The sequence below is a fragment of the Scleropages formosus genome, chromosome 7, assembly GCF_900964775.1.
Source record: "Scleropages formosus chromosome 7, fSclFor1.1, whole genome shotgun sequence".
Lineage (NCBI taxonomy): Eukaryota > Metazoa > Chordata > Actinopteri > Osteoglossiformes > Osteoglossidae > Scleropages > Scleropages formosus.
The window spans coordinates 20,594,852-20,606,589 of NC_041812.1; the positions used below are offsets into that span (position 1 = coordinate 20,594,852).

Sequence of the window (11,738 nt, forward strand, 5' to 3'; positions counted from 1 at the left end):
GGGGGGGGGGGGGGGGGGGTTTCTTTGTATTGTTTTTGTTAGGGTGATGAAGATTAGAAAAGCTGCGTGTGGCTGTTTGCTCATCACTTTTGCGTTTTACGTTTTCATAATTGTTTCGGACTCATGTTTTAAGTGAACGTTTGCACTCGGAGATGATTTTAAAGCATCGTGTTTTAGACAACTCAGGAGAAAATATTTCTTTTTATTCGAGAGGGTTCTTTTTTCTTGTTACATACAACAAGTTGGAGCGACTTTGTCTTGGTGTGGATGCTATATACCTCCGTGTACGTCTCAGCTGCATGTCTGGAAGCTTAACGCCAACCAAATAGCGCCAACAGGGCTAGCTATCGCATTCTGCTCTCGCCGGACCTCCGGCCAGGGGTTTGACCGAGAGCCACGGGCCCAGCGCCGGTGTGTTTGCAAGCATTTGTTCCTCCAAAGCTCTCCACTTCTTTCTGAAAGCCATGTGAAGCTGGTGCTGGCGCACTAACCGATGTAGTGTAACCCTCAGCTTTCCCTCTGCCTGCAGTTTAGCGTGATTGACAAGCCTTCCTCCAAGGTAGGACCTGCTGTCTGCCCAGCGCTGATGGGTTCGCGCTCTTTAGTCAGACTTCCATTATACAGAAGCGATCGGGCCGCCGGAAAAGACTTTTCCATCTGCATGGAGCCGAAGGCTGTTAAAAATTCTCTCAGCAGCCACGTCGCTCGTGCGGAATCCTGTGTTATTGTTAGTTCTTTTTCTTAGTAGCTTTTAATTTGCTGATATAAGTAACGGCAGCAAAGATGGCATTATGCTCTGTGAATTAACGTTTTTTACTTGCACAGCTCGGTAATTTTTACTGTTACAGATTAGGCTCAATACCTTGATCAAGGTCACTAGAGTAGGAGGTGAGAGTTGAGCCCGTGACCCCTGGTTTTGAAGGCAGTACCTTTAGCCACGATGCTAGCAGGTGTCCCCGGTATGAAATACGGCGAAAGAGGAATCTGTGGTATCAACCTTCTGGGGAAACAATATGCCGGATAGTAAAGAACTTTAGTCAGACACAAGTGTCTTGACATCAGACAGAAAACAACTTGTACAATGATTCTCGATGAAAATGTAGGAGTGTGTAAAAATGTGTACTTAATTTAATTTAAAGTAATATATTTAAAATATATGAAAGATGACTAAGCAAAACATTTGTATCAGTATAATTGACAAGGAGCATGTAGGTATTCCTTTTCGGTCCGTTTACGATGCTGAATTTATTCATACAGATGGATCCAGGGCCATAGATGAAGGATGGAGGATGGAAGAAGACGGATGTCTCAGCTTCTGGTGGCCGGAATTGCATCTACGAGTGTCTTATTGTATTCCGCGAGCTGTTTGATTACATTCTTCACAACATGATGGTAGTCACTTTCCATTCCCTTTGACGCGACGAACTCCCTCGTGACATAGTTGTTCTTTTCATGGTGTTGCCACTTCTTTTCCAAGTTGCTTAGCTGCACATGAGTTTCATTTTCTTGTAGCTGAGCCTTAAGTGCTTCGTATTCATTGGTCATTTTTACCGTGGCTTTTTTAAAGGTTTCTCTCTTCTGAGTGAGTGATTTCATGTCTTCCAGCAGTTTCTTTTTCTTCTCCTCTCCAGCTGCCTTAAATTCGTTCAAGTTATTGTAGGTGCAAAGGCCTTCGCTCATATGCCAGATCTTCTCTTTGAGGCCGTTGAGCTCTATCTTGATTTTGCTCTCTAGTTTTTCCACCTTCTGGAAGTCCTGTTGCAACTTTTGGCTCTCTGACGTTAACCCATGAGCAGTGTTTTGGGACTTGTGCATTTCCGTCTCCTTTAAGACGAGATCTTCTTGCATAGACTTTAATTCGTTAGCAGAGACAGAAGGAATTTGGTTCATGCGATTCATGTTCCTGCTCGTGTGTTCAAGCAATGCCACGATGCCAGCCCTCATCTGCAAATTACGCTCCTGCTCCTCTGCTTTTGTGTCTTCAAAAGACTCAAGAAAATTGTCCATGTTCTCCTCCTTTTTTTTCAATTCTTTGTATTTCTGCGTTTGTTCCCCTTCATATCCTTCAATGTCGTTGTCGAGTTGTTGGATTTTCTCAGCAATCTTGCTGGCTTTCATTTGTATGTGAGTCAACTCTTGTTCCATACTTGCCATGTCTTGATTGTCTTCCTTGACCTGTCTGAGCAACCGTTCTCTCTCCTTTGTGGAGCCCAGGTTGTTGTTTTCCGAGGCCATGGAATCTCTGTGTTGCTCCAGTTTTTGCAACTTTTCATGCAGCAGCAGTGCTTCCTGCTTCACCTGTGAATGGGTGATTCCAGTTTCCAGAATTTCTTTCTGAGTAATGAGGGCATCCAGTTCTTGCTGACAGCGATTTAACTCCTGCAGGAGTTCTTCTTTGGCCGTTTTCATATCGGTGTACTTGACCTGATTTTGCAGGGTCATTTTCTTCAAAATGGTGTCCGTGACCTGCTTCTCGGCATCAACTTCGTTCTCAGACACTCGGATCATCTCCTCTTTCTCTTGTCTGTCTGTGGAAATAACCAGAGGTGGGTAGTCAGAAGCAGCATTCAAGTATAAGTTAATTATCAAGAAATCTGCTTGAGTAAAATTTAAAAAGAATCAGGACAAGAAGCTTCAGAAGTGTCAAGTTACTTTGCAATTTCTCATATTCTGAACCACCAGCGATTAAGAGCATGAAAATTCAGTTTTAACTCTTAAGGAAGGACTGTAACTATCTGAAATATAACTGTTGGTTATTCCATCCACCCATTATCAATAACAGGTCATCCGATGTAGGATTGCAGTGGCCCAGAGCTTATTGTGGAGGAACAGGATAGGACACCTGCCCATCACAGGGCAATGGAACACAAACACAGTTGGGGCAACGTAGGGCCACAAGTCCACCTAAAACACGTGTCCTTAGACTATGGGAGTAAACCAGGACACCCACAGGAAACTCGGGTGAATATAGGGAAGACGTGTACAGAAGTCGGATTTGAGCCCACACCCAAACTCACAGCCCAGGAGCTTGTGCGCATGCGTGCACAATGCAAATTTAAAAAAAAAAAAAACTGTCTGCTGGTTATCCCTCTGATTAGTCACATTCTATGAATTTGCTTTAATTAGTAAGTCCAGCTGATATAATATTTATCAAAATCAGTAAGAAACACTGGCTTGAAAATGGTACGTTCCTGTTTTATTGCAGTCAGGTAAATGTTGTCTAACTGCTTAATGTTGACAGTGACGTTCTGGACGGAAAGCAAGCAGAGCTTCTTACTTCATGGCTTTTCCTTCATTCTGTCATCACTTTGCCTAGTCTGTGAATGAACCGAGCCTGTTGGTCTCATTGCACATGTAAATGTCAGTAACCTTTTATGGTATTAACACAGTGCTCATGTAATTTACACATGATACATGATACTTCGTGGCCATGGGGAATTCGCTGTTGTCAGGATGATGGCTTGTTATATGAAGATTTCCTGTCTGAATACCATTCCTGTCACTACTGTATTGCCCTTGTGCACTGATCTTACTCCAGGATAAATACCCTGTTCTGGAAATGGGTAAACATTGTACCTGGCTTTGGATAAAGGCATAAGGTACATGGAAAATAATATAATTCTAATAGTATAACACTTTTTAAAACATAAAAGGCAACTCCACCATGGCTCTGAGTTCAGGAGAGAACTGTCACCGAGAGCCAGCAATGTCCAATGGATTCTACAGAAGACAGGTGACAGCGAGGAGCTGCTGCAAATGCCTCGCAGTGATCTGAATTGCTATAAATGAGAAATTTAAAACATTTAAATGCAAAATGATGAGAAAAACAACGCAATGGCAAAAGGAATGAGGAGAGGGGTTACGGAAATGAAATTGCAAAGATACATTCCTTTCTTCACAAATGTGCTTGTGTGGAAGGTAAAAAGTACCACTGGCAAAAGCTGCTGCAAAGCCCACATTTTCTCTTGGAATGCTAAGTATGTGTACCGGAGTAACTGTAACTCTTGACTGCCCACCTCTGAAAATGACATCCATATTTTGACCCTCTCTGTCATTCTGCACTTTGAGCAAATTAAAGTCTTGTATGACTTCCTCCATGTCGGTGTGGGTGTTCAACTTATCCACCAGCATGTTGTAGTCTGCCAGCTCCCCTTGAAGATCTTTGATTTCACCAGCGAGACCTTCAGCCCTTTTCTCGTAGACCAAGTACACCGAGTTCTCCTGGTTGAACGTGTCGATCTGCTTTTGCAGCTTGCTGGATTCCGTCGTAAGTTCACTTATTTTACTGCGGAGCAATCCGAGGAAATACGACTTGTCCAGGATTTGTCTCTGAGGTCCTTTCATGCCAGTCTTCATGCCACTCAAACCCTGTTGAGTGACCGGCCGGTTCGTCACTTTGATCTGGGCCGAGAGGACCCCTGCGGAGACCACCGGTCCTCCTTTCGTCCCCGGGCCCGGCTGGCCAACCTTTAGCACCATCGCACCTTCTAGAGGAAAGCAAGTGTTTTCGTTGCCTAGACGGTAGACGCTCGCGCCGAGTCTGCTTCTCGTGGGACGCGCAATCCGCCGCGCTGAACCGCTGGGAAGCGCACCCGGAGATTTGATCTTAAATAATAATTAACTAGTCAAAAGGGGGAAATAGAAAAAAAAAAAAAGGTCGCGGTAAATAGTGTCTTGTTTACTAAACGCACGCCGGGAGCGCAGAAGAGCCAGCAGCTGGCGCGGCTCTCGGCACGTTACCATAGCAACGCAGCGACGCGAACGTGCACTCGGCGCGGCTGCGGACGAGGCGCCGCGAATCGCAGAGTCGACTTCGGCCCCACAGCGCGTGAAGAACGTGGGAGTGCGATGTGGTCGCTGTGTCGCAGCGGTGGGAAATATCGCGCGCGAGAAAGGAAGGGGCTGTGAGAGCTGCGTGCTCGGGGTGGTCGTGGTCTGCGCCCTTCGTGCCATGTGCTGCTGCTTCCTTCTGCCGCAGAGCCAAGTTATGAGTGAGGCCCCTAACTGTACAGTAATAGTGGAGTTCAGTCCAGCGCTCTGTCATTTCTTCTTTTTAACACTAAGAAGGGCTAAGCTTTTGTTGAACACATATCTTTTCCTCCGTGTCTTGTGCATACAACCTGAGTTGTTGCTGCCCTCCGGGGCCCTTGTACATATTCGCTGTTTATTTCACTCTTGTCTTGTGTAGGTATCATGTGGAGCACCTGTTCTTCCACATCTGTGTGTGTGTGTGTGTGTGCGCGTGTGCGTGTGCGCGCGTTTAGATGGTGGAAGGCGTTTGGGCAGTTGGAGAGAACCGTGGAATTCGAGGTTGGGGTGCCATGTGTCCTTTATTGGGGAACCTCATGCTCCAGTCGTGGGGGTGAGAATGATCATAAAGATATGATTTTGTGCTTTTAGTGTCACAGCATGTGTCAGGTGGCAAAGGGAAGTCCTTTTTTTGTTTTTTTGTTTTAAAGGAAAATGTTTGAAAAGCAGCTTTGGCCAGAACTGAGGATATGTACAGAGCCACAAGATAAGCTGATTTGTGAAAGGAGCATCTTCCACCTGAGGTCATAGTTATATTTATTCATTTTCCTGATGCTTTTCTCCAAAATGACTTACAAGTCATCACTTACCATTATTTACATATTTATACAGTTGGGTTGTTTTACTGGAGCAATTTATGGTAAGTACCTTGCTCAAGGGTACTACAGCTGGAGGTGGGATTTGAACCTACGGGTCCGAAGGCGGCAGCTCTAGCCACTGCGCTACCAGTATACACATGAAGTCATCAGTCCCCCTCAGGTAACTGCAGAAGATTTGTGGCTCCCAGTTGTGTGACTGTGGTCTCTTTGCCTCATGGCCTTTCGATTCACTGACGGTTCCCGTGTCATGATCCGATTCACGATTTTCTGCCTTAAGACAACTTTTCTGTGTTGCTTTTCTACTTTTGGGCATCTCTGCTCTAATAGGAAGGAATTGCATTGTAGCCTGTAGGACATTTTCTTCAAGATGCATGTTTTACTTGGGGAAAGTGTGTAAAGACTGGTGTAGAAACTGTGATGGGTCACCGGTGGATATTTAAGGGAATCGTGGATTTCTTTCAAATGTGAAAAATGGATGTGAAAGTGACATTTGTCCCTGGTGGGGAAACTGGAAGCTACAAGCACTGTATGTTGATTTTTACCAGAATTCACAGAAATAATATTTGTCAAGCTGTTTGTTTTCCTGTCTTAAAACTTGCTCATAAAATTGACCTCAATTAAAAAGAACAGTTTTGGTTTCTATGCACACTAGTGTGTCCTGCTGTTTTACTGTACAGGTCAAAATTGGGCTAAACACCCCACATTCGTTTGTTTTTTAGCTGGACTGGAGATTGTTGTTCTGACGTGTCTCTTGTCTTTGTGGATCTTTTTTATAGAAAATATAACAATTGAAAGTAGCTCTACAAAAATCTTTTTTTTTTTTTTTGGAAAATATAGGCTTGAATTCAAAGTCACTTATGTTTATAGCCAGCTAAAATGCTATTAGTGGAACAGCACTTTGTCAAAACATACCACTGTTTCTGTTGTTAAAATGATGCTATGTTGAAAGCATGTCATATGTTCTAAGGCGTTTCACAAGTCCAGATTAGCATTCACCTATACCGCTGGGCTTGCTTATGTGGAAACATATACTAAATGTATGAGGAAAAAGATCTGGGCAGACAATTACATTGCTCTTTGAGGGTAAAGTTCATTAGTGAAGTTATGTATTGCTCAGCTGTCTTCAAACACATATCACAATGTGGATTATGTTAACCTTTAATATGCATTTCTAGCGGGACTGAGTTTTGACCTATGTCCATATCACTTAATGATGTGACTGGATAACGCCGAGAACAATCATAGTATATTTTTTTCCTGTGGTGTGTGAATAAAGACTCTTTGCGACTTTTCTTCTCACTCGGTCTTTAGCCACATCTCGGTCCTGAGTCCTTCTCAATGTCTGCACTATGTTTACCAGAAACTGCAACTTTCATTTCGCACACAAAGCCTGTCATTCACAAAGGTTCTTATTTCTGCCAGGTTTATTTTTTCCACCCAGGAAAAGCCTGATGATGCAGAACAATGGGGAAAAGTTGGCATCACAGAAAGTAGAGGTACAGTTGTGCAGTTCTCCAACATTACGGCCCAGCAGCCAATGCATCGTGTTCCTGGTCCATTCATTCTCAAAAATATTTAAACTGTCGGTATCCTTGGCTCTTACTATGTAGTTTCCAGCAGACACGGCACAAGGTGTAAGAAACCGACGTGAACATGAACGTCCTGCCTCGAGTTGGCGAGCTCACCGGGTTGCGTAGTGCTAAGAGCATGTTGCCATGGAGTTCACCCTGCATGAATTCAGTTTTGAATCGCTCTGTGTGTGTCATGTAATGTTTGTGGTACAACATTTTGCAGTTTTACAATAAAAAAAATGTTTTTACAGTAAAGACTGGCTGAAGTTGATCTCACGGGGCATCACCAAAGGAAAATACAACTATGCTTAATACTGAATTCACAGCGTTTGTGTCTTATTGAATTAGAAAAAGAGTAGCAGTTCATTCGGTTACACAAATATTTATTAATGCACTCTAGTAGTCAAGTCAAAACTTTTATTTCACTTTTCTGTGCTGTTGAAGACGTACTTGGATGCGTCCTTTTGCTGAAAGAGGCTTCGACGTGTCTCAGTTGCACATGTGTAGCAGTACCACAACCCCACACAGCAGCCATAATCACCTCTCTCACATTCTTTTGCAATGGAAAACCACACACAAAAAAAAACATTTTAACGAGACTCCTTTGGCGCAGGCACTAAAAATAAATGAAAATGAAATCATATGTTGATGCCATTCTTCCCTAAACGGGGGTGGGAACAAACATGCAACTATTGTCCAGTTAACATCATCACACGAATATGTAATAGACTCAATAAATGAAAGGTATAAGCACCGTGCGCACCTGTGTGTGTGGCCTGTATTATTTGAAACACACACACACTTGTGAACAATAACGATGCCATAACATAAGCGCTCAGAAAGGTTAACCCGTTCCTCCGCTAAAAAAAAAACGCTCAGTCCAACTGAGTGCGACGTGTTGTGAAAAACTTGAGGCTTCCTGAGAAATCAGAAAAATCTCGGTCAAGTTCTCCTAAATCGTGCATGAATTTTTTGCACAAATCGACCAAAGTCCAACGAATAACACATTTTACGGTAACATGATTTTTTTGTTTGTCAACCTACTGTTTTTTTACGAATATCACACAACAACGCGTACTGACGATATGATGTCATCATATGTTCACAACTGCGTCAGAGTCAGTCTGAGAAACACAGACACAGGCTGTCAGTTTTCAATCACGATAAGTATTAGTATGTGTACAAAATATATACTCCGGAGCGTCTTTTAAATATGTAGTCAACTGTATTTGTAAGAAAGCTGAATAAAGAGATAAGTACGGGTGTCGCTGCGACTCCTGAGCGGTGCGCATTCGGCGGCGCGCGGCAGTCCGGGGCAATCAAAACAAACTGCGCCTTCGAAGATCGATTGAGCGGCCTGTAGGGGCCTACTGTTTTCAGCACTCGATCAGACGGCCTATGGAAAAACGATGTCTTCGGCGCTCGATTGAGTCCGCCTTTGCGAAGGTGTGGCGAAGTCATGTGAGCCGGAAAATATGGCTACATGGAAGTAGCGCTTGAGTCGTTTCGCCTCATTCTTACGCTGTCGAGATCTTGTCGAAGCGCTCTTTTGTAGCGAACGGGCTTCTTCTCCAGGACTGTGCGTTGGGACTCCAGTGTCACTGTCTGTAGGAGCGGACCGCGGTCGGGGGACGCGCTCACGTTCTGGGAGGTTCGACTCAGTCTGAGCGCGAGGAGCCGGGTTCGGTTGAGCGGCGCGCGCCGGTGCGTCTCTTTCTGCATAGCGGCATATTTAGGACAGGGAGTACTGCTGCGCTCTGCGTGAATCTGAATGCCGTGTCCCTTTCCAGGACGGCACGGCAGAGGATTTAAGGCGCCGAGTTCGTGGCCGGTTTGTCCCGCAGGCTGCAGCTCACTGGCCCGGTTCTCATAACATAATAATTGAATTCCCGCTGTTCGAGTACAGCACGCGCCGGCGGGATTGCTGCTCGTGTCGTGCGCCAGTGAGTGACGCAGTAGTCTGTGGAGAAGTTCGCTGTGTGCGCGCGGAGCTTTCCACAGACAGAGCAGCCTGCTCTACTCTGACATGGTGGTGGTGTGTGGTGAGACCCGCGCGCCACCGGCACTGCTCCTGTCACTCACTTCCCCTTCACCTTGCTTTACTCAGTAAATTACTGGGTGCTGCGTCCGCCGGGCTCGTGCTCGATTGATCACTGAGTGACGGCAGGGGTGTGTGCGCGAGAGGAGAGCTCCTGTGCTACTCCGCCGGGTTACACATAACACATAGCCTCAGCCTGTGTGACTGACGTGGTGTCCGGTAGAGGAGTGACAGACACACACAGACGGGGCCTTCGTTGGCATTTTAGAGTTTAGTTAGTTTCGCACCACTTGAGCCCAGAAACCAGCGTTTTATCCGCTCACAATGAATGCCGAAAAGGACTTCGCTCCGCTGACGCCCAACATCGTGCGCGCGCTCAACGACAAGCTCTACGAGAAGAGGAAGGTGGCGGCGCTGGAAATCGAGAAGTCCGTTTGCCGACCAACCTGCCATTCCCGCACATCGCCCCTTTCTCCCTTTCCAGTTTATGTCTGTCAGTGTGTGCTTACAAAGTCAGCCATAAGTTTTTTTTAAATTTGTGCCAAGTAGAGACCCTTTCAAGTTTCATAAGGGTTGTGGTCGCAGCCCAGCATGGACCTTCAGGCGTTCCGTTTGTTTTGTGAAATGAATGAGTTATTCATAGATTTAAACTAAATTAAATGAGTTTTTTTTTTTTCTTTTTTTTTTATTTATTTAACCCCCTGAGACAGCTACTAAATGATAAATCACCTTGGTGAATAAGGTGTGTGGGCTGGTAACACTAACATAGTATCCATTGTAAGTCGCTTTGGAGGAAAAGCGTCTAAGTGAATAAGTGTAAATGAAACCATTCCTTATGAAATAAAAATTTCATATAGTTTCTTCATTAGAGAAGACCTGTACTTTTTTCCCCAACACGTGTAATGTTAGCAGGGCATTGATGTTTCATTTTTAATTAAATTATTTAAGTTAATTTTTTTTTAACTGGTTTCCCAGTGCTGTATTTCCTGTTCCAGGCCTGTTCTATTTGCAGTCTGTTTGTGGGAGCACTCGTGTCTGAAAATTCTTGCTCGGGTGATGGCTGTGGTTTTTCAACACACGCACCATTATCTGTATGCTCCTTGTGTCCCTGTGTCTGCGAGCAGGCTGGTGCGGGAGTTTGTGGCCCAGAACAACTCGAACCAGATCCGACATGTGATTCAAATCCTGGCTTCTGAATTCGCCTTATCCCAGCACCCCCACAGCCGCAAAGGGGGGCTTATCGGCCTCGCTGCCTGCTCCATCGCCCTGGGCAAGGTGAGCATCTTCCCGCAGTCGACCACACTTCTTATAGCCTGTTTTCCTACTATGCCATCAACTGACTCTGCTCTCCCTCTTTCTCTTTGTCCTGCTCCCTGTTTCCAGGTTACACCCAGTCTTTCACCGTGATGTTTAGTTGCCATCTTTTTCTTTGTCTTACATTCCCCAATTTGTACACAGAGCTATAAGCTAAAGATGGACAGTTCAAGCATCCACCTTTCATCGCATGTTTTTTGCATTGACATTCTGCCAAGCCGTCTATTTAATCTCACTGTGACGGTGAACTTGCTTCCCTGATTTACCCATTTATCCATTCTGGTAGTTTTTTACTGGATCAGATCAGAGTAAGTACCTTGATCAAGGGTACTGCAGCAGAAGATGGAATTCAAACCTGGGTGTCTTGAGTTCAACAGCAGTGGCTCTAGCCATTATGCCATCTGCTGCCCCAGACAGGTGCATACTCTCACATTTTTGCATTTGTGTTCATTCCCGTGTGCAGGACTCTGGCCTCTACCTGAAAGAGCTGATTGACCCGGTCCTCGCATGCTTCAATGACTCAGACAGCCGTCTGCGCTATTATGCCTGTGAGGCGCTCTACAACATCGTGAAGGTTGCTCGGGGCGCTGTGCTGCCCCACTTCAACGTACTCTTTGATGGGCTTAGCAAGGTGAGCGGGTCTTCTAATAACACGAGATGCTGGGTGCACAGCTGTACAGGCAGTGGATGTACAGCGGACACAGCTTTACATGAGGCACACTGATGGTTTGCAAGGCTGCCTAAAAGCTCCTTCGGTCTGAATGTGTAAATTAATTTTTCTTTTTTTTTTTTTGTAATTTACTCTTTAAACATTTTCCAGTTGGCTGCAGATCCAGACCCCAATGTGAAAAGTGGGTCAGAGCTGCTGGATCGACTATTGAAGGTGACAAGTGCTGAAAGTGCAAAAATAGTTTTTTCTGCATGTTGTAATACATTATTTAAATGGGAATAAACAGATATATATATATATATATATATATATATATATATATATATATATATATATATATATATAAAGTAAATGAGCAGTTTCTTTAGTTTTCTTTCAGTCAATAAATGTAGTTTAACATTTGTGGATGGGAGGTAAAACAGAATTATTCTGACATAATGAAACTTATGCATAGAATCAAAATATGTCTTTTTTTTTTTTTATGGTGGGGGGGATTTCTTGAGTAAATAATTAAAATT

At 44.4% G+C, this 11,738-nt stretch overlaps 2 protein-coding genes across 2 annotated transcripts in view; one reads left to right on the top strand and one right to left on the bottom strand.

Moving 5' to 3' along the window:
- Positions 1–24: 24 nt before the first annotated feature.
- On the bottom strand, positions 25–5,617 carry LOC108926310 (intraflagellar transport protein 74 homolog). The gene is made up of 2 exons (XM_018738923.2): positions 4,017–5,617; positions 25–2,528 (listed from the first exon to the last, which is right to left on the bottom strand). The coding sequence occupies exons 1-2, from the start codon at positions 4,477–4,479 to the stop codon at positions 1,309–1,311; spliced, it is 1,683 nt and encodes a 560-aa protein (XP_018594439.1). The 5' UTR covers positions 4,480–5,617; the 3' UTR covers positions 25–1,308.
- A 3,037-nt stretch (positions 5,618–8,654) lies between these two features.
- vac14 (vac14 homolog (S. cerevisiae)) overlaps positions 8,655–11,738 on the top strand; it is a 38,666-nt gene continuing 35,582 nt past the window's right edge. Inside the window, exons 1-4 of the mRNA XM_018739008.2 lie at positions 8,655–9,664; positions 10,361–10,511; positions 11,014–11,181; positions 11,371–11,433. Of these exons, the coding sequence (XP_018594524.1) occupies positions 9,561–9,664; positions 10,361–10,511; positions 11,014–11,181; positions 11,371–11,433 (486 nt within the window). The 5' untranslated portion in view covers positions 8,655–9,560. The remainder of the gene's footprint in view (positions 9,665–10,360; positions 10,512–11,013; positions 11,182–11,370; positions 11,434–11,738) is intronic.